A 23,723-nucleotide genomic window follows, 5' to 3' on the forward strand; every position below is an offset into this window, starting at 1 on the left:
GCATTTGTACAACAGCATAAGTGTTTAGTCTGTCTTGTCAGGTACAATTCAGCACTTTGGATGTAAAACAATATAAGTATTTATGCCACAGTAAGAATGTGTCCAGATGAACAGCTTTGCATCCGTTGAAACTCTGTACACGTTAAAGCAACAGTGAAGGGATTCCACACTATGATAGCATATTGAAAACGCCATTTTAAATGGAATATTATCTTGATAATGTTGTTGTTGTCGTAGGAAGTATTACTGCATTGTTTGCAAGGAAAAGACGCGTAGGACTGCTGTTATTTATAGTAGGTTTCTGAAGACTAAAGTGAGGGGACAGAGAGAGGAGGGAGGTACAGAGTGAAGGTAGGAGGAGTGCAGCTCTGCGGAAGAAGGGAGGGACGGAGGGTAAGAGGGAGTCTCGAAACAGCGCAGGCTAGCAGACGCTGTCCTCTTCAAACAGATAAGGCGGACTAACCCGAAGGCTGCAGCCCTCTCTCCCTCCTGTCCACGCAGGTCTGTATGCCTTATGATCATTGCATGTCTGCTTTTATAGCTCATTATCATAGGCACGCGGCCGAAGGGTATCGTGTGAGGCGCAGGGCGCGCGTAGTAAAACGGGATGCGCCGCTTAAGCCTCATGTTGCACGGGGAGTGAAGAGCAAAAATAAATCAATTAAAAATAAATTAAAAAACATAAGAGACTCACTCAAACACGCACCCACACACCATGAGTATATACCAGTTTCCATGTGCATGTGCGTGCGTATTTGTTACTGCTTTTATGCGGAAGGAGGATGGAAGGATGCGCAGGATACAGAGAGAGAGATGGTGGAGGCGGCGGAAGATGTTGCTGCTGTTGGTTTCGTTGTGGAGGCTGCCGGTGTAACGCTGGTATCCTAACCCCGAAATTACATACACATTGCTTCTTCTCATAAGGTTCCTTTCCGTTATAGTTCCACCAGTAACATGCATGGGCCTGAACAGATGCGTTTTGTTTATAACAGGTTTTCACATGCATACACAGCTTAAATAATTGATTTGATGCTGAATTGATCTTCCCTGATGTCTCACGATCACGATCGGCTGTGTTTGTTTGTTTGTTTTTTTGTTTGGTGTGTGTGTGTGTGTGTGTGTGTGTGTGTGTGTGTGTGTGTGTGTGTGTGTGTGTGTGTGTGTGTGTGTGTGTGTGTGTGTGTGTGTGTGTGTGTGTGTGTGTGTGTGTGTGTGTGTGTGTGTGTGCGTGCGTGTGTGTGCGCGCGCTCTGTAACGCTTATTAAGTAATAAGTCTTATCCTATGCATAATGTCTTTTTTTGCAGTTCGAAATACAGCAAACACGGAGGTGGGATGATGTGTAAACTGCACTCAAAAGTCTCTCAATTAGCTTGGGACAGAGATGTGTAAAAATGAGTCAATTAGTACTGATGGGCAGATCGACGACACTAGCTGACGATAAACACAACACGAAACCTTTGCAGAAAAACATAAAGCATGGTGATGCTTCTCTGTGCTACAGAGACACTAGCTGTCAATGAAAGCCTGCACACCAGATGCCTTGAATGCACATTTATGTTTTTCACCACTGGATACTGATACTGAGGTATAAGTAGAATAATGCGTAGCCTCTGAACATGCATGTGCTTTCACAACACAAGGATGCTGTCATTACTGTAACAGTCAGACACTAAAGCTGCTGTACTGCACTCTTGTGTGCTGTTATGTGTATGAAGGTTAAAATATTGCAATAATCCAAGTATAAAAGGACATATAATTATTCAATTAAAAACTATACAATTATTTAATAATATACTAATCTGACAGGGAGGGCAAATAAAGAAAAAACCAAGGAAATTGTAGAAATAAAATCATGCACATCCCATAATTAGATAAATGCTGTGGAATTTCAAAATAACCATTTCAGACACATCTATGGGGAAAAGGATAACATTAAATAACAAAAAAATTATATAACACAGTGTGTCTAAAGCCTACTTCTATTTTGTCATGCAATAATAAGCAGCCTTTTTACTTATCCACTGCTTAAATGATTGTTGTAATATATTTGTCCACTATTAAAAGGTCAAAATCCAGGACACCTTGGTGATTCTCCTGCTATGACATGCTTGTTATGTTAGTAAAATACTAAACATGACAATGAAATGAAGAGTTCAGTCATGTGACACTGAGTCGCATAGTAATTAAATGATCCTGGATCCTGGGTTTGATACACTGGAGTCTGAAAAACTTAATTTAAATAATCCTGATAACCTTACTGGACCTTTGGCTCCAGAAAAAACAATGTTATAACACACATACACACCTTAACCGAATATAAAACTAACCAAAGTGAAGTGTGTGTGTGTGTGCGCTACATCATATGTTGTATGTGACAGGGGAAGAATGGCATATTCTGAAGCTTTTTCTTGTTTATTTATTTTTGCTTTTTTCAAAAACTCATCAGCAAAGACCCAGCAGCAGAGAGAGAAATCAAGTTCTAAATAATTCATATCTGCACCAAAGAAATAGCCCATGCAGGATGTAGTCTGAGCTTTCTGAGATTCACATTCATCTTGCTAGGTTATAATGGCATTTTCCCCATAGGAAATCCTTAAACATGAAACAGCCAGAGGGCAAAAAAAAATCTAGTAGAAAACATGAAACACCTTCCTGAGTACAGAGCACATGAACACGTGTACATTTTTTTTCTTACTGGACAATACTAATACCAACACTAGTACTGAAACGAGAAGTTTTCCAGGTTGACATAGTAGCACACAATACAAATGTCCATTTCTGTACGCTAATAGATCTGTTCTTTATTACTTTAGCTACTTGCATTTTAATTGGTTAAATTAGTTGCTGATGTGTGCTTCTAGCATTTTATATTTAATATGTTTTAATAGGTTACTTGTATTGTAGGAAGATACTGGCATTTTGTATCACTGCGATATGTGATAGTCATCATTAATCATGAAATATGTCCAGATCTCTGACATTTTGTGTCGTCTGTTTAGTGATTAGTCATTAGTGCGAGAATACACACTAGATTAGTAGCACACAGTATCAGAGTTTTTTTTATGACTATGAATAAATGAGCATGGTATTGGACGCCACTCTACTACAGAGATTAGAAATACACATGAAAATATGTCTTATCTTCTTCTCAGTTATTGGCAGTCTAAACAATAAACAATATTAATTGAAATGCACACAAAAGCTCTTCCAGTGCTTGGAGAGCCTCATGATAGCAGGTGTGTGTGCACAGGTGGGAGTGTAAATGATAGACATAGAGAAAGGGACAATCACATTAGCATCAACATTTTATTTTAGATTTACATGCAATGTTCATTGTCAAAAGGTACCTTGTTAATCCAAGATTAAAATGGAATAAACATCATTTTTGTAATACAAACATGATTTAAGAATTTTAAAACGTTTCGGATTGATCGGAGGAGATAAGGTTTCACGTTCAGTAGGACTCTGTGTTAACTAATCTTTTTGACCCCAGACAGAACAAAAGTGTTAAACAAAACTTGCCACACGCAGTTAGACATTTGAAAATATTTTTAATTAAGTTAAAGTTAAATAGCTGGAGATGATTTTCTTTTGGATGCCTGCTCACAGCAATCATTTTAAATAAGAGCTTATCTTTCTTCCTACTTCTAAATAGCACACTATTGGGCAGACACTTAGCAATCCTCCAACTCACAACAAATGCATAAGGTACCCAAACATTAAGTTTTTTTTTTGTTTTTTTGTTTTTTTTTATGATTTATTTAACTGAATAACCTATTATTTTTCATATATGTTTGAACTGATAGAACTTTTAATACAATTTATTTTTCATGATTCGTTGTATACAAAATATAATTTAATATAATATAAAATAATATAATAATGTTGTTTTTATAATATTGTTTTTTACTCATTTTAAATGCAGTTGCAAAAATAAAAAGCTCTACCATACATCATAAAGCACAGTAGGCCTGTTCCTGTGCCACAGATGGACTAATATATGTTCCACAGGAGTATTACTGCTAATATTGTTTGCAAATCTTAAAAAACTACATGTGGTGGATGAAAATTAAATCATGCTTTTATGTGAAAGTCTTACTAGCAGATGTTGCAAGCCAGGATTTTTGGATTGTTTACTTTATAAGCTCTGTGTTAACTACCTGCTGTTTATACTCGGATAATGATAAAACACCAGAAAGTAATTAGCCTTTCTACAGGCCTGAGAGTCAAAGTAGCATGCTTTGCAAATTATTTGTTAATGAGTTGAGCAGGACAAGATTAAAAGAACATGACAAGATTTATTGGTAAACAAAATATGGGACTAATAAAACAAAAAAAATGTTCTTTGTATAGTGTATACAAATTTATATCTAAATTTGTATACAAATTTATTTGTATAGTGCTTTGAACAATAGACATTGTCTCGAAGCAGCTTCACAGAACATAAACATAAAAGAAAATGTTCATATAAATATAATGTTAATATAGTACAAAAATTAAAGATTAATATTAGATATATGTCAATGTGTTTGCTTTTTCCCCAATGAGCAAGCCTGCACTGTAAAAAAATGATGTGTTGGATATACTTAAAATATGTATGCACCATTTTTGCATCACACTTTTTAAGTAAACCCAACTTGGAAAAAAATTACTTAAAATTAACAAGAAAACCGTTGTTATATGTACTTAAATTTTTGGGTACACACAACATTGTTTATTTAAAAATATATGTAACATGATAGAATCTACTAAGTAATTGCAAGTTAAGTTATCTTAAAATTTAAGCTCATTTATGTTAAAAAAGACAATTAATTGAGTTGAACCAATGTAAAAATTTAACTTATTGTAGATTATCAGCTATTGGTCTGCATATTGCACTGTTTAATGGGTTAAACACAGAGCACAAATTCCGAGTACAGGTATGGGACACCATATGTCACTTCACTAAAATAAATTACACATGCAAATCACACAAAATAAAGCATTTCACTTTATTTTTTGAAACAGGCTGCAATGCAATGGTGAAGCCTAAAACCACACATCATTAATGTACAACAAATGTGTTACATTAACAAATGAAAGATCACTTCCAACAGGACACTTCCTTCATGCTGCCCCCTTTGCAATAGTTTCTTGCTCTGAACTAGAACAAGAAAAAAACAGTTTTATATTTAGTATGAATAGGCTAGACATTGAAGTGTCTTACTAACATAGACCTTTTCAGTAAAGGATTGTATATACTAAAATGACCTAATATTACACGGACCAGGGCGGGAACAGAATTATCAAACGTGCTAACGTGATGCATGGTCATATTCCTCTAAAATAAACAAATTAACCACTAGAACATTCATTCGATGGAGTCACACTGTTTTTGCTAGTCGCACAATCGCGTGCACACTCGTTCCTCCTTATTTGTACAAATAGCTTATTTGTACAAACTAGACTTTCATAAGTATTTAAGTAACACATTTCTAATTGTTGAAGCTAAATTCGTAGCAATTCAGATATTCAATTTAAAAAAGTTTCTTTCTTGACCACAAACGCATTAACACAAATAAACGAATGTACATTAAAACGACAAATCTTACCTCTTTTCAGCGTCTTCGCCTCTTTACATTTCAGAAAATATCGTCACCTAACACTACAAACAAGTGTTTATTAATGTCAAAATCTCAAAATCAAATATTTTGCTTAGTTTATAGAGAGTTAAGCTTACCTCTTTCCACCGTATTCACATGTGCATCACCAGATGGATCCAGTTTTTTCCAGATTTGCATATCACGTGGCCCAGTCATATACTTAAAATATTATGTTATAATTACTTAGTTTTGATGCAATTTTAATACTAGTTGACGTGACGTGTTTTTTCATTATATTTAGGCATACACTTAGGTTCACCTTGTAACTTATATATTTATGTTACAGACACTCTATATGCTAAGTAGAGGTTGAAAAGTTAAAATTACTTTGTTATTTGTGTTTAGTTTATTTATTTTTATAAGTAATGGTTGTTCAGCCAACGAATCGTTTTTTAGAGTGTGAGGTGTCTGAGGCGACCATGATCATAAAGTGATGATTTATGTAAAGGCTTTTTAGATATGTTTTTTTTTTCTATTTACTATATATTTAAATTTGTCTAGCAGTTATTCTCTGTCTGGTTATTATATTATATTATATTATATTATATTATATTATATTATATTATATTATATTATATTATATTATATTATATTATATTATTATTAATAAATGACATTTAGTTCTTAATTCAAACTCGCAAATCAGAAATTTGTATAAAGTTAATCAACGATTGAAAATTTGTAATGATATCTAGTAGTATATTGTAGCGCCTTCTTCTCTTTTAGAACTATAGTCCATCATAAGACAATAATCTTATCGGTTTTGTAATCATTTTAAAGGTTTTAATACCTATATACATGCACAACAATCTTGTAACATTTATTATTAAAGTAATAATAAAAATTTGAAGGAGATATAGAGTCCTAAACGTTTCCATATAAGTGGCAAAAATATAAGTACTTTTGCATTAATGCTGCACATCTACGTATGAATACTGCTGTAACTACTGAAGTCAGTAGATGTGTGGCAGACATAGTGTTGTGACAGGGGCTAATTGGCCCCCATATGAGAAAGGATTTTCTGTGACCTCCCATGCTATTAGCACACTCTGATATACTTTGACACCTACTTAGCAGGTGGTTAGTGAAAGTGAGGACAAAAAACCTTCCTTTAAAGCAACTGCTCTTGCAATAAATATTCATAAAGTAGTGTAAATATTCTTATGTTGGCCCATGTGCATCAATACAGAAAAAAATAGAAAGGAGTGAAAGAACTAATATTTGATGTTTAATTTTTGAACATTGACATAATATTTAAACATAATATTTCTACAGTGTGTGCGATCTCTTTAGTTAAAACAACCAAAAATTCAGGGAACAAAAAAAATACTATATAATAAGGTACTCCTACACTGCTGTGATAATGAATAAATCCGTCAGTGCAGTGTCAGAAGGATCAAGTCACATGTCAGCTTTGATATATTAAACATCATCAAACTACATCTTTATTCACAAAAGAAATCTGACTCCACAGTAGCATGCAGGAGTCATAGCCTCGCATTATATTTATTATACATAAGATATTGAATGGTGTTAAATATTTTTATGTAAAATTCTGTTCCAGAGAACCAAGTATGAATATATTATTCAGAATGAACAGATAATGTGTTCTACATATGAGGATATCAGTTTTTTTTTTTTTTTTTAGCAAGTTTGCAAGAAAGATTCACAGGGCATTGGTTGTTGAGACTAGAGACGTGGATCAGAATGGGGATCACAAAGGACACAACAAAAAATGTCACAATAGTTGGAGGGAATTTACTTTTATGCAGGTATGAGCGAGTGGTCAATTATGAAACAAGACATGTAGCACCGCACATTGTACTTACAGCATGATTAAGTGGGAAAAGTCATGGCCTAATGGTTAGAGAGTCTGACTCGTAATCCTAAGGTTGTGGTCTCGGGCCGGCCATGACTGAGTTGCCCTTGAGCAAGGCACCGAACCCCCCAACTGCTCCCCGGGCGCCGCAGCATAAATGGCTGCCCACTGCTCCGGGTGTGTGTTCACGTTGTGTGTGTTCACTGCTGTGTGTGTGCACTTTGGATGGGTCAAATGCAGAGAACGAATTCCTAGTATGGGTCACCGTACTTAGCCATATGTCATGTCACTTTCACTTTCATTAGTAACAACCTGCTAAGGGTCATGGTGGTTATATAGGTAGAATATATCATACAAACAGATCTAAAAACTATGTTTTAGGGAACCTGTATATAACTCTAGTTGAGAACAGTTTTGATTTTAAGTGATGTGGCTCAGATTCAGGTACGGTCAGAGCCATATTTACCAAGCTGACAGTCCTGCCATGTCTACTGATATTTTTTGTTTTCAAATAAAATAAAATAAAAGCCTCCAGTTTAGGTCATGTCCACTTTGGGCTTAAAATCTAAATACAAATTTGAATATCTACCCGCTAAACAGTTACAGATTGCATAAGCCAATATACTTTATGTCAAAGGTTTGCACCACTCATCTGACCACTGAGTGACACAGTTAAACAAAGAAACAAAATAAATTCTATGCAAAATCTTTAAATGTTGATCATTACATTTTTTTTCAATATGCAAATTAGTATGTTTAACAATATTTAAATATTTAATGCACAATTTTATTGATGTATATTTTCGACTGGATGACTTTTATTCTAATATGATTAAATATGATAAATGGGCATATAATCATATACAGTAATATGGTAAAAGGGCAATAGATTGTACAACCATTGAAGACCTGCAGAACATATTCAGAGAAACTGTGCAAATGTATGTAGTAGAAATCAAGGTGACTGACATAACTTGTGGGCGTTTTAATTAATTATCTGGGAGCTTAGCCTTTATAAGTAGCAAAAAATATCTTAAATTTTTAAATTTTGAATGTAGACATTCCCTATTGGTCAGTTATTAAAAGCCTTGACAGGCAAGTACAGGTGCCTGAGAGAGATGATGCAAAACTTTGGCAAAAATTAGCTTCTTCCAGTCAATACAAGCTTTATTCTGTAAGTCCCAGGTACAACCTGCTGTGTGCTGAAGCGTACAGTGTGTGGAAAGAGTGATGGGTAATGAAGAGTTGATGTCCCGGAGTCTCCTGTTCTCCACTAAGCCTCATCATCTCCTCATGGCACCCTATGTTTTACATGGAAAACTGTTGCCCTGGTAACAACACTTCACACCTGATTCTTAAAAGCCACTTCATTTGCCCCTGCCAATTTGTGCGAAACACTCAGGTGGGACCTAAGAGGTTATTTAAATGTGATCTTTGGGTGGATATCCAAATCTCTTTTATTCCTATTGAGTATTAGCTTTGCAAATCTCATTTTTATTATATTCACTACTGGAAAGTTTCAGACAAGCAGCATCTCTACTTCTTGTCCCAATGACAAATGACCTAAACAATATAGGTTACAATACAACACAGAACCTATACAATCTGGTTTCAACCTTGAAGACCATTATTTATAATGTTAATCTATGCCTATACAAAATTATGGACAATTATTACATTTTCTGTCATTTTGTTATATTCATAGAGTAACATAAAAAACAGACTCTTTACAATATTCAAGCTCTACTCTAAACAGCACTTGTTTTATATTCTTACTAATTAGACAGGAGTTATTGGTGTGATGTTGACGTCACTGGCCTAAGATTGAGAACCCCTGGAATACAATAGTACCATGTGTGAAATGCAAAGATAATTCCTTGGCAAACTCTACACCCAGCATCTCAGCAGCACTTACAACACTGTCACTCATCATTAAAACCACAAATTATTGTTCAGTCAAGCATGCATGAAGTAGGCAAAGCAGAGGCCAAAGTTAATTAAAGACACAGCACGAATGGGTGAAGTATCCCATAAATTCAAACATAACACAGATATATAATGGTTTTGATAAGACTTCCTCAAGAGACTTACTAAGACTTTAATTTCCCAAAAGCAAAGACCAACCTTCAGTTACTTAACAATTTATTGTCCTTTTTAATTCTCCTTTTAATTTTACAGAAACAGAAATGCTTCAGGTATATATGTTTATTCTTTTTCATAGAACATTTATTTTTATTTTCATACATTAATGTAATATTTTCATTAACATTATCAGCAGAATCAGCAGTAATCTGCAGATCCTCAACATGTTTGAAACAGGCTCATGTAAAGTAAAGAAATTAAAGCCTTAATGTCTTATGGAGTAATGGATCTGCACAGCATCTTCTCTTGGCTCTATGCCGTACATTTAATCTTACCGTATATGGTGCTTTGCTGTCAGAATCATTTTGGATACCAGGTTGGGAAACATGCAGTTTAATTTAATTATTCTTCATACCCTGACTTCCAGTATGCTGACATATGACCCTTATGTGTTCATGTTTAACGACTCTGATTCTTTTCATGTGCAGCTCGGACCACTTTGTTGTTCTTAACATAAAACTATGCAAATAAAGACTTGTGTGAGAAATAATGATTACAGACTGTAGTATATACAGTACTACATTTTTAAATGTCAGATCTCAGCTTGAAATTGATTCCAATTCAGTTGTGTTTCAGTACAGATTTGTTATTTTGAAACAGACGTTCTTCTCTTCACAAGGACACAACAATTACATCACAATTATTGTCATTACAAATAACTAATTACATGATTAGGAATTTGAACAATAATATGAAAATCAGGTTAAGGTTTAAATTACATTAGCAGTCATTGTACACAATACAGGGTTGCTTTTTACTGGTGGAAGGTAAGATTAACTAGACTAAAGAAGAAGAAACTAGACTAAATAGTAATTGGTTATTTTTTACTCAGTTAAACGTTTAGCCATGGACAACACACATATATATTCACAGAGCACACAGTTTCTGAGAACGAACAGTTTTTAAAAAACATCCAGTCTAGAGACAACACTTTTGCCATGTTTAAAATCACTGAGAACATATTTTTTCCTATTCTGGTTGTCGATGTGAACATTACACAAGTTGCTGGTCTGAATCAGCAAGATTGTATGCATCCCCCTGCATCCACACGATCGGCTGGTTGGATAAGTGTATGAATGGGTAGGTGTACAGGTGATGCTATGGTTAGCCAACCAAAATCTTTGTTATGCACAGTGTTTTTAAGGATGAAAGGTGCTATGGATAATTTTGAAAATATAGATTAATTCCTCTTTGCACTAATGTATTCCAAAAAAAGCTCATATTTGCATATGGTAACAGGAGTGGTAATAAGTCAAGGTAGCCAGCTACCTAATAGCTAATAGGCAAAATAACATTATGAATAACTTCTGACACAATAAATAAATATTGTATTGTGTAAATGTATTTATTTATTTATGAATTCATTAATTACTTTATTAATTAATCTATTAATTGTTGCTTTCAGTAGTTGTTAATTAATTAATGTATTATTAAGTTTTTATATAATTACAGGAGGGAAAACTGCAAAGTAGCTGATTGGGATGATGTTAATTATAGCAAAAGGTTTGGGGATCATTGTAACTAAACCTGTAGTTGTTTATACATTGATAACAATCCAGCTGAAAAGGTACATTAATTCAAAGCATTCAAGTGATTCACATGAGGAAATCTGGCACCTCAAATGCCTGGTGTAGATGATATTTTTATTTTTTAGAAACTTAACAAAAAGTAAAAACTGTTAATCTCATCTACCAATGGAATATTGTAGAGCTCAAAGCAAGGAGACGTTCAGAATGTTGTTGACATAATGCTCGACATTATGTGACATTTCCAGTATGGTACAAATAATTTTTCAGATGTGCTATTATTCATTAAGTGAAAGTTAATTAAGTTTATTACTGTGCATTTAAAACAACTCTTTGTAAATGTCATCTGTTTATTTAGGTGTTGTAGAAGTAGAACTTCATGCTAAACATGTAAACATGTACCCCATTCACTAAAACAAATTACTCGCATGTAAAAACATTCCTGGCAATAAAGCTGATTCTGATTTTGATTCACTAATTGATAAGTAAATAGACGTGGAATATAATGAGTAAAAAGATGTCCAAATGGATGATAATTTCTACTCCAGATTAAAACTGTCTCATCAATTATAATTGCATTGGAAAAATGGTTGTTTAAAGCAAATAGACTTAAAATGTGCATTGAAAAAGGGCGACCCTTTGTAGGATATGTGATACAGAAGATGAATGGATGGATGGATGGATGGATGGATGGATGGATGGATGGATGGATGGATGGATGGTTGGATGGATGGATGGATGGATGGATGGATGGATGGATGGATGGATGGTTGGATGGATGGATGGTTGGATCGATGGAAGGTTGGATGGATGGATGGTTGGATGGATGGATGGTTGGATGGAGGGATGGTCATAAAAATCTGGCATTACAAATGATTCCAGTGATCCTCTATTCCATTTCATAAAGAAAAAAATCCCCCAGTGTCCTTCTGTGACTCAAGGCTCATTTATACTGAGATATCTATATTGTAATGACTTTGTCCTTCAAGCAATGGAAAAATGAGATGGCTTTTTTTAGAATCTATTCTTAGGCTAAGGGGTAAAAATGAGTTGAGTTCCACTAATTTGTTACAGACCTCTAATATGATGGGGTTGGTGTATGATATTGTAGTAAAAAATGTATGAAGCCAGACCACATTTCCCTTTAGCACAGACTGCTGCTACAATTTATGAGCATTCAGCCACAGGAATAAATGATTTCAGTCTATGAATTTACAGGTATAGATGAAGAACACATTATAAAGACAGGTATTTATTGTCTAAAATGTTGTATTTTTGTATTTTTTAATTGATATAAAATGTTTGCCAGAAGGGGGGCACGGTGGCTTAGTGGGTAGCGCGTTCGCCTCACACCTCCAGGGTTGGGGGTTCGATTCCCGCCTCCGCGTTGTGTGTGTGGAGTTGGCATGTTCTCCCCGTGCCTCGGGGGTTTCCTCCGGGTACTCCGGTTTCCTCCCCCGGTCCAAAGACATGCATGGTAGGTTGATTGGCATCTCTGGAAAATTGTCCGTAGTGTGAGAGTGTTTGTGTGAATGAATAAGAGTGTGTGTGTGCCCTGCGATGGGTTGGCACTCCGTCCAGGGTGTATCCTGCCTCTATGCCCGATGACGCCTGAGATAGGCACAGGCTCCCCGTGACCCGAGAAGTTCGAATAAGTGGTAGAAGATGATGATGATGATGATGATGATGAGTGTTTGCCAGAATCACTATAGAACTAGGTCTTCTGTCAGGGTTTTCTTTCTTTTGCTGTTTTATTCCTCCAGCATATCTCTTCATAGATTCTTCCTATATAATCAGCAGCCTAGCCAAACAGCAATTTCTGTTCATGTGCATCTCTGACAGCTCTAAGGCAACCCGATTCATTGATTTTCCTATCGCCTGGACCCACTCACCAAGGTCATTAAGTTTTTGCTGGAAACTCTAGGTTGCAACAGGATTATGGCATGTAGCCAGTGGCCTTGCATGTATAGACATTATATGTATCTGCTTCTAACAAATTCTGCACTTGGAATAATGAACAAAACGTTTACATCAAAACCCAGACATACATGCAACACATATTAATAACTAAATGCATATTGTGCAGTGTATTAGAATCATTCCTCAATCATTTTTGGCAGTGGTAGCTTAGTAGTTCATTCCCAGTGATTACAGTCTAAGATACTTCAAATGGTCATGAGCTCAAATCCCAGCACTGCCATCCTGCCAAAAACACCTCAATGTTCTCTGCTCCAGAGGCATCATATCATGGCTAGCTCAGCTCTCAGTATAACCCCACTTTTTTAACAAGCATGGGTAATTTACAGAAAGAAATATCACTGTACTGTACTTGTACATCCAGGGTGCTCAGTTTGACCCTGAGCTCAGGTCTGTGCAGACTCAAAAGTTGCAATGTCCATCTGAGATTCCTCTTGTTTTTTTCCCCCTTTTTTAAAGCATGCTGTCTGAAAGCAAGCTAGCACATTTACTACCTTGCTTTAGGACAGTATGCTTTTGAGAGATGGGCTACCCTAATTTCCTCAGGTGTAAATGAGTATATGAATGTCTATGGATGACGTGCTGTAATAAATATCTCTAGATCTACCTTGAACCTGGGATATAGTATTTAGTGATTAATAAATATGAATGGATGTATTTCCATATTCTTTCTTTCCTAATTTATTTCTATTTTCTTTCTTTATAAATAATATGACAGAACATTTCTAGAACTGTATATTATCAAGCAATAATCTTGTCTGTGCGAAGTATTAGCTTATTTGATTTAAAATAGTCTTATAAAAGTCTGATGTATCAAATCAGTAGATGCTGTAAACCTAACAAAGAAGAGGTATGCAGTCTTGTAGCACATAAGATAAGATAAGATAAGATAAGATAAGATAAGATAAGATAAGATAAGATAAGATAAGATAAGATATACCTGTACCTTTATTCGTCCCACAATGGGGAATTTTTTCTGTTACAGCAGCAAAATATATAAAAAGAATAGGGACATAATATAATATGCAGTAAATACAAAACAAAATATATAAAAAGAGTAGTGGATACATACATTGTTGTATAGACCTGGCCAAGCCATTATAAGGTTTGCTAATCTATTTCATTATTATGCTTAGCCTTTCCTCTGCCTTACTTTGTACTTTATTATTACTTAATTATTTATATGCTCTAGTTATCATCATGACTGAACTTTAATTACTTTGCCCACAGAGAAGGAAACTATATATACTGTGTGTGTGTGTGTGTGTGTGTGTGTGTGTGTGTGTGTGTGTGTGTGTGTGTGTGTGTGTGTGTGTGTGTGTGTGTGTGTGTGTGTGTGTGTGTGAAATAAATATGACATGTGTTTTAAATGCATTAATAGTTATAGTATTTGCCACAAGTAATGTTGTTGTCTATTAATTGTCTATTATTGGTGGAGTGAAATGTCAGACTTCATTAACATCTGTGCAAAAATAAATATAAATATAAATATAAATGAATAAATAATATGACACTTATGTCTTAATGGTATATAACTTTTTTTATCGTGTCCTTTTGCACATAATTGTATGGGTTTAGTTAAACATCACATCAGAAATCTGTTCATCTCTGAATACATATGTTATGGCTTTATGGTTTCTCCTCAGTGATTTCATGCAATCCAATCCAATAAATCTTTTTTCAATTACCTGTTAGTCTAGCAAGATGGATGACATGAGTATACTGAAATGCTATAGTGAAAGTGCTCAGGGCTGGAAACTAAAATTAGATTTATGATGTATTTCCAGCCGTGCTATACACTCTCTATACGACTACTGTTTGGCTCCTGCTTCACCCTATTAATATAAGTCAGGTGGTGTCAGGATCAAGCTGTAGAGGACCATGGAAAAACCATTCCCAAGTTAAATCAACTAAATCTCATGATTCAGCTCATGATGTGTCTAAAATCAAGTAATGTTCCAATCTATACAGTGCTGTGTCCCAATGGGAATAGATTGTGACAGCCGTGATAGTTATAGTTATAAATAGTTAAAGTTATATATATTCAAGCAGGATATCATTGCTGTGTTGGAAAGGAGGCTTCTAGAAGTTTTCCCTCATATCTTATAAGTATTTCAGTGAAATAATTTAGACTTAAATATGCTAAATAATATAAAGAAGACAGAATCTTTTATTTGATGCTGTTGAAGTGATAATATGGGCAATTTCATATATTAGAAACCTATTATACAATAATACCAGCCCATTGCTTAAGATTGCTTAAGATCAGCCCATTGATGCTGAGTGAGCTTATTTCCATGTGAGGTAGACCGGTGTCATTTTCAGTTTGTTTTACATTGTTCAGTGTTACCATGATCCCCATTACAATGGCCTGTTGTAAAATGGACAATTCTTGTATGTTCATGTTTATTAGGTTCAAACCATTTAAAAAATTAACACATAACATGCATATAAATGTTCTGCCATTTTTATTTGGAGAGATACTTTCTCAAAGCATGACTTGTTGCAGTTATTTTAAATACATTTTTCTCTTGTGCTGCCAGGCACAAGGACATGATTAATACAGACCATTTGTTGGTTTGTTTCATAAACTTATTTATAATGCTGTGCTAAGCATACCACAAAAAAAAACCCTCTAATGGATTTGATTCCCACTAACATGCTATATATCAGCCATCTGTTTGCATTTCGGTCCATTAACATGATCTAACAAAATGCCATGCTTAATTTACCCAAAGGCAGCTCCTTGTGGCGCATATTAGACAAAATCCAGTGAATTCTTGCTTTCCATTGCAGCTGTCTCGCCCGTTTTTGTTGTTGTTTACACAAGTCGGAGTTGGAACAAATAATTCTTACACCCTTAAGTCTTAGAAATAGTATTTTCTCAGTTGGCAGTTTTTATATGAATCCCCAATTATTTGCAAAGTGAGAGTGTTAATAATCAATTCTGTTACTTTTCCCTGACTTGGAGCTTGATTGAGTTATGAAAGGGATCGTTTTCACTCCACGGGTCAGATTTCTGTTGCTAGAGACAGACTTGGAGACAGAAATACACAAAACCTATTATAAATTATATTATAACCTATATTATTATAAAATCTATTATATCCGAATATATGTGAATAATATATTTGTTAATCTACATTCTTAATTGCAATATTGATTAATACATTGTATGCATTACTGTTTGTGTATAGAATGTTTTCATTTTCTCCATCTCTTTGGATATAGACCATTTACCAGTATATTTTTTCATGATTTCTTTTCCCAACAGAAGTGAACGCATCATCATCAAGCACAAGAGAACACATGCTGTAGCGGCCTAACACAACCGGGACTGCAGATAGATTACATGCGTCATTCTTTGTAGCTTTGTCAAGAACTGAAATCAAAGTGCATCATGGATTTTGTAATGAAGCAAGCACTGGGAGGTAAGTAATGTTTTTGACCACTAATATAGTCTCTGTCTTGGACAGTTTGGACTAAAATTCGGCATTGTTACAGTATCTTTACAACATGCTTTTTACAATCATAGAAGAGGAGATAGTTATGTGTTTATGTGTTTCTACGTTCAGGCAACAAACTATTTATCAGATACTTAAGAGTAATACCATTTTTAGTAAAACAACAGTTTATTTATTTTATCATTCTACACAAGGCTATGATCTAAGTACGTTGTCATTTCAGGCATTTGTTGATATGAGATATAGATTTTCCTATTTAAGAGGACCGGTTTTGTTTAAAGGTCAACTCCTCAAATCAATTCCTTGCATCGGTTTTATCAGCTAAATGACCATAGATAATGTATTTCTCAATTGCCTCAGATGGGTCCAGATGTGTCAGACACTTCAGAGCCATTGTGATCGGATGATGACCTTTCGTATTGTGTCTCAGAGGCAAAAACACTAAGCTTGAATTACTGGCTTTAATGGTTCTTTTATCTGCCAATGTTTTAGCATCACAAATAGCAATTGTTCCTTTAAATGTGTTCTGACTAACTGCAGCATGACATCTGCAGGACTGTTGCTTTCAACTCATTGCAGTTAGATTCAGATCAAAGCTTGAGTCTTTGCAGTTGCTTTTATTGTTGGAACTGGAACATACTGTAATTGTGGTAAGATTTAGGGCTTCGCTCTGTCTATAGTGATTGATAAAGAGAGAAATGTTTACAAAATAATGTTCTTCATTGGAGATGGTGTTATTTATGTAGTACATCTGTGTGTGTGTGTGTGTGTGTGTGTGTGTGTGTGTGTGTGTGTGTGTGTGTGTGTGTGTGTGTGTGTGTGTGTGTGTGTGTGTGTTTTACAATGTCATTAAAATGTGAATTTTTTATGTCCAAATATGCATATAAAGTATTTATAACATATTTTCATTTCTTCCAAACAAATCTCACAACTTCTACCTTTTGGTTACACAAATAAAATCTGTGTACAGTTTTGTAGTAATAGTAGAAGGACATGATTTATCCATGAGGTTCATCTATTATTCAGGACACATCTACGCATCAAACTTCCACATCCTGTACAAATTATTCAGGAGGATATAGCACTTGAGGTTCTTACTTAGAAGGCTCTGGTGAGAGTATGTAAAACATCACTGCTATTCAGAAATAAACGCCAGGTTTAATGAGAGATAAAAATCATCCAGAACACAATGACAGATAAAATATGCATCTCATTAGATTTCTTGCAAGCAAAACAAATCTTTAATATTTTAAAATACAAGGATTTTTTTATAGATACGTGGACACAGATGGAGGCTGTAAGTGGTCTGGTGTATTATTTTGTTTCTTACTTTGAAAGAAAAATAGCCTAATTACTATGTTCATATGATCATTTTCATTTTATCAAGAACGAGAGCTTTTCTCGCTATCTGTCTCAGCACCAACGCTGTGTGGTAAATCATCAGAATCGGTTGCCCACCCATCCTCCATCTTCCATCCTTCATGCTTATAGTTTTTCATTCATTCAGTGCTTTGATGTAAAGCCATGCAGAATCTAATATAAAGGAGCTCTTGTCTTTCTGAATGGTAAGGACACTATGTACAGTAGCAGGACTACGTTACATTGCCTAAATATTTCCTGAATGCTAATTTGGTAGCAGAAATTTCTTATAGGAATAATATGAAAAGTGACAAAGATTTTAGCTAAAATGGCTGTGTTGCTATTGAGCCATTGCTGCAAAAATAAATAAATAAATCAATTCAATACTAAAGCTTGTCTGTAGACTTGTGTTGTTCAGACCTATGTCAGACTTGTGTATTTCATTCTGTTGCACCATTTAGTTGTGAATATAACAGCAATGACCTTGAATACAAGAGGAATTTCAAAACGCCCATGCATTCAAAATCAGTTAGCCAAAAGGTGACAACTCGGGAGGCAAGTCAATTGTCTTTTAGGACGCTGAGTGTGTGTGTGTGTGTGTGTGTGTGTGTGTGTGTGTGTGTGTGTGTGTGTGTGTGTGTGTGTGTGTGTGTGTGTGGAGGGGGTGGGGAATGGGAGTTGGCAGTCCAGTCCTGAAATTAAAAGCGACCTTTTACTGTCTACACTCTAGAGACTGTACACACAGCTAGACCATAGCTGAACGCTAATCTGTCAGCCCAAGGTGTCCTAATCACACACACATTTGCCAATTAAATCCTCAACTGCTAGCACTTTTTCCTGGGGACATAATTAATGGCAAGAGACTGTGCATTATAATTTAGAAATGAATTGAATTGGGTTTTTGCACATAGCATAGGATTGAGTATTCAGATTTTAAAATCATAGTCATTCCAACTGTTTATGGAAATATGAGCTATGCATTGATTTAACAGATGAAGTCAATGACCACAAGAAGTACTTAATTAGATTCTGTCACACTCTACTTTTGCTGATTAGGTTCACATGGATTCACACAAAACAGATATTCAGGTTCCTTTTGTGCCTTATATATAGCATTGACTCATGTAAATTTATATAGAATAGATTTGTGCTTTATCTTGTAACAGTAGGAGTTCAGAACACTTTTCCTCAATCATATCCATGAAACTCAGGAAAATGTTAATCTAATATATATGATGTAGTATATCGCAGCTGAATAATACACCAACGAATACAGTTAACATCACTCAGATGTTCTTAATGGCTGTTCTACAGTTTTTCAGACAAATCTCTCACACAGAGACAGACAGGGTCATTAGCCACATTAATAATTAAAGCAAAAGTCGTGTGCTGTAGAAAGTATTACAGAAGGTTGCAATTTTATTGCATGTGATATTAAATCATGGAGCACTCGTCAAATATACTGGGGCTAAAGTTGAAGAATAGAAAACATTCAAAGTGTCTGTAGGCTAATTTTTTCTGTAGAGTTTATTTTCTTGTATTTTAAATCATCTTATTGCAATAACAGCAAACATATTGTTTGATGTCAATATCAGATAATAAAGTCATAAAAACCTTTATGAAATCTTTTTCCAATCACCAGATAATTCAGTGAGGTGACTTAATGAATAGATGACTTAATGAATAGATGAGTTAATAAAGCACAGTCCTGACCAATATCTTTAAGAGTGTGTGTGTGTGTGTGTGTGTGTGTGTGTGTGTGTGTGTGTGTGTGTGTGTGTGTGTGTGTGAGAGAGAGAGAGAGAGAGAGAGAGAGATAGAGAGAGAGAGAGAGAGAGAGAGAGAGAGAGAGAGAGAGAGAGAGAGAGAGTGGGGGGTGTGGGAGGGGAGGAGGAAATACACGGTAGATGGCTCTAAAAGGGCTATCTCTCAAATGCAGACTTAGACAAGTGAAACAGATGGCAGTGAGGGAGGAGAAACATGTATCTCCCCAGTGGCCCTGTTTGGCTTCTTTATTTTGGCTTAGGAACATCCATTTAGATAGCGTGTCACACTGAGAACACCACAGCATCACGCACAGTGAAACAGTCTTTTCACAAGCAAACAGAGGACACTTTAAACAGTGTGAGCAAACCTAAAATAAGTACCTTACAGTTATGCCTCATTCGATTATGCTGAGAATTTCTCTTTCTGTCCTCTGTGATTATTTATTTATTTATTTGCTTGTTTGTGTATTTGTTCACTTATCTTGTTCATTTAAAATGTAAAAATAATCAAGAGGACACTATACTACTGTGTTGTTTTCACCATCTATGCCTACATGTACAGTATTTATATTTTAACATCATATTTCAAACACCTGCCTTACAGTCCTTACAACTGTGACATAATAGCCTATGTGACATAATAGCCAATGTAGGTCAAAGTCACTGAATAATCGATAATAGTTATTGAATCATATGTGTTTAGATTGATCAGTGAATAATATGGCGTGTGTAAGGGGTTAACAAAAACAATCTGCATGGGTGGTGTAACAATTCACTGATTTATCATGTATAACGTTGAATAATAACAACAACAAAAAATAAAGTTAAAAAATAAACAAAACTAATAATAACACAGATTCTGGCTGCCCTCTACAGGGGCCACCAAAGACATGGGGAAAATGTTAGGTGGAGAAGAAGAAAAAGACCCAGATGCCCAGAAGAAAGAGGAGGAGAGGCAGGAGGCACTGCGGCAACAAGAGGAGGAGAGGAAGGCTAAGCATGCTCGCATGGAGGCCGAGAGAGAAAAGGTCAGACAGAACATCAGAGATAAGGTGAGCTTCCTGTTTTTCTCCAAATACCTGTGAAACTGAGCCAACACCACAGACTCGGTATTCATTAACAGTATTACTCATTTAATTTTAACACTGAGCGAGTCATGCTATGTTTTAATATGTGTTTTTAACTCATTATGTCTACAGCTCTTCAGTGACAAAATACAGAAAAATACAGTATGCATGTCCTTAAAGGAATTAATCAGTATATTTAATGCTGACACACAGTAAATTGTATTTGCATAGACCTTTTAACAACAGACCCTGTCGAAAAGCAGCTTTACAGAAATCTTGATGTAGATTTATATTGAGCTCTCTAATGTGCAAGCTGGGGAAACGGCAGAAAGGAAAAACTACCTGAAAAGACATGAGGAATGAATCAATAGTGTGTAAATCATCAGTGCAACAATGTTCATTATCTCTTTAATCAATCAGAAGTAAATTATGTTGTTATATTACTTTTTTAAAAGATTGAGAATTAGATAGAATTAGCCGTTTAGATTAGAATTAGTTGAGTATCAGCCTCTTGAGAAGATGCGCAGTTCCTGGCAATTGGTAGACAGTAGACCTTATTATCCAGAGCAGCTTATGAGTGGGGCAGAATAAAATCCACACATTGAGCAGTGGAGGGTTAAGAGGCTTCTTCAAGGCTTCTGCTGTGGCATGCTGGGAATGACTATGATTTGAAAAGTAACAAAGCACCTGTTATTATTTATTTTTTTTCTATTCAAGTGCAGGCATTCAACATGATTTTTATTGAACATTTAACATTTTTGAACATTGAGGGTTTTTTTTTTGTGAAAACCATTGCGAATTTAGTGAAAACCCACTATACCCTAATACACGTAAAAGACATTCAAAAAGCATTTGTACAAACTTAAGCATGTATTATTCCTTGAATACTTCATCTTGTTTTTGGTCTGAATCCTTTATGTTTATATAGTATGGACTGAAGAAGAAGGAGGAGAAGGAGGCTGAGGAGAAAGCAGCTATGGAGCAAGCCTGTGAAGGCTCACTAACTCGCCCAAAAAAGGCTATTCCTGCAGGGTGCGGGGACGATGACGACGAAGATGAGGAGAGCATTTTAGATACAGTCCTGAAATTCTTGCCTGGACCTCTTCAGGACATGTTTAAAAAGTAATGGACATGAGACTGTATTTGGGGGCTGCTGGGAGGGTTTCTTTTGGAGGAAGATATGTAGTTTGTGACTGGGGATAGTGGGAATCTTGCCAAACTGTGGAAGGCTTTTCACTGCCTCAACAAAGTCTTAGTTGTTATTTCTACTGATAAAAACAATTCATTCCCCTACAAAATCTTGTCACTGCCATTCAGGTTCAAATTGTTTATATGTGAAAGATTTTTCTATTGGTTAATTTATATGCACAACCATGGCCTCATACTCTGCAAACTGTGAGCCATCGGGTTTCATTATAAAGGATACAACAGGAATACATTCCATGAATTCGAGAACTCTGGCACTGGAATGAGGTGTGTATGTACTGTATGTGTGTGTGTGTTTGTGTGTGTGTGTGTGTGTGTGTGTGTGTGTGTGTGTGTGTGTGTGTGTGTGTGTGTGTGTGTGTGTGTGTGTTTAGCTAGCTTCTTCCCAGTCTCAACGCTTGCAGTTAAAGCTAACAGGGCAATTTAAGTAACAGCAATTTAAGCATGATGCCTTCTGATGACTTTCTACACATTTGAATTATTTTTTAAACTTTTTTGTTTTTTGTATAGAAACTTTAGGTCTTGAATGATTATGGACAACATGTTATATGTGGGCAATTGTTTAGGTTTGGTGTTTCCATGCTTAGACCTAAGAGCGAACATGATTGTGTGCCATTCTAGACATTCTGAATGCTCATTGTCTAGTTGTCATTTCTTGGACACTCTCCTTCCTTTTTTTAAAACAGTCTTTTAATCGGTGAGAGATGTAATAGTCATTGTTTAATGTTTGAAAGAGAAGTAATATGCACATTACTCCTGCCAGCATGAGTATACTGTAGGAAAGGAAAGCATGTTTAGGTTTGCACTGGGGAAAAATGTAAAGAAAAACACTGCCACATTTAAGCCAACAAATTACTTCAGTGACCAAAATTTTTTCTATAAATAAAAACTTGCAGAATATAAAATAACACATAAACCTATTATACTTGTATTTGTAATCCAGCCTGGAAAAGTACTGCACTGATTGGAGCTTGATTTTCTGGAAGAAAATTGATTTGTTTGGAGGTAACAATTTTGCCCCTAAGGACAATCAGATACAACCATTATAGTGCAGTAATATGGTATCAATATCAAAACTTTAAACATGTAACGTGAAATAACCCTGCTAGTTAATGTGCATCCATTTGAAAACAGAAATGTTTCTCCACTGAAGCCTAGGTCAGACTCAAAATTTGCATTCAAAAACAATAAACCAAAGATAGATTTGGAAAATCTAAATTTCTATAAACAAATCTAGATTCTAGACAGATCTGTTTTTTTATTTCTGGCCTCCAAATAAAAAAAAAGGAAGAATCAGTGGAAATACAATTTAAATTCACACTCTAGCTCCATGACAACTTTACTGTCTAATACTGCCAAGATCTTATGCTACGTAATTTTGATTTCCATATCTCCGTAGATAAATAGCTATCGATCTGTGTAACCATAGCTCTAGTTATAGCTATAGCCATCTACGTTAGGAGATAATTTTGTAAACATTTGAACTACTGTGTCATTTATAACATAAAATATAATGCCATTATGAAGTTGGCAAAAAAAAAGTCTTTGATTTCTTCACACATAGACTTTTATAGGGAGAGATTTTGAGGGGGTGTACAGTATATACACGTGTACTCATCTAATATTGAAAGAATAAAATAAATAAATACTCGTCAGGTCAAAACCCGGACAGAGTAATGCATAAAGGATAACATACTAAAACCTTTAACTGTTGTTAGTCAGGCAAGGACTGTAGGTGTAATTAGCAGTTGTAG

General features: G+C 35.2%; 1 protein-coding gene across 1 annotated transcript; it reads left to right on the top strand.

The window, feature by feature from the left end:
* Positions 1–345: 345 nt before the first annotated feature.
* cplx2 (complexin 2) lies at positions 346–23,478 on the top strand. The gene is made up of 4 exons (XM_027135152.2): positions 346–501; positions 16,382–16,538; positions 20,573–20,748; positions 21,692–23,478. The coding sequence occupies exons 2-4, from the start codon at positions 16,508–16,510 to the stop codon at positions 21,887–21,889; spliced, it is 405 nt and encodes a 134-aa protein (XP_026990953.1). The 5' UTR covers positions 346–501; positions 16,382–16,507; the 3' UTR covers positions 21,890–23,478.
* Positions 23,479–23,723: the final 245 nt, after the last annotated feature.

The sequence above is a fragment of the Tachysurus fulvidraco genome, chromosome 17, assembly GCF_022655615.1.
Source record: "Tachysurus fulvidraco isolate hzauxx_2018 chromosome 17, HZAU_PFXX_2.0, whole genome shotgun sequence".
NCBI classification, from domain to species: domain Eukaryota; kingdom Metazoa; phylum Chordata; class Actinopteri; order Siluriformes; family Bagridae; genus Tachysurus; species Tachysurus fulvidraco.

Coding starts and splice junctions, on each gene's coding strand:
- cplx2 (XM_027135152.2), top strand. CDS start 16,508: ATGGATTTTGTAATGAAGCAAGCACTGGGAG. Junction 16,539..20,572: donor AATGAAGCAAGCACTGGGAG/GTAAGTAATGTT, acceptor TGCCCTCTACAG/GGGCCACCAAAGACATGGGG. Junction 20,749..21,691: donor GACAGAACATCAGAGATAAG/GTGAGCTTCCTG, acceptor ATGTTTATATAG/TATGGACTGAAGAAGAAGGA.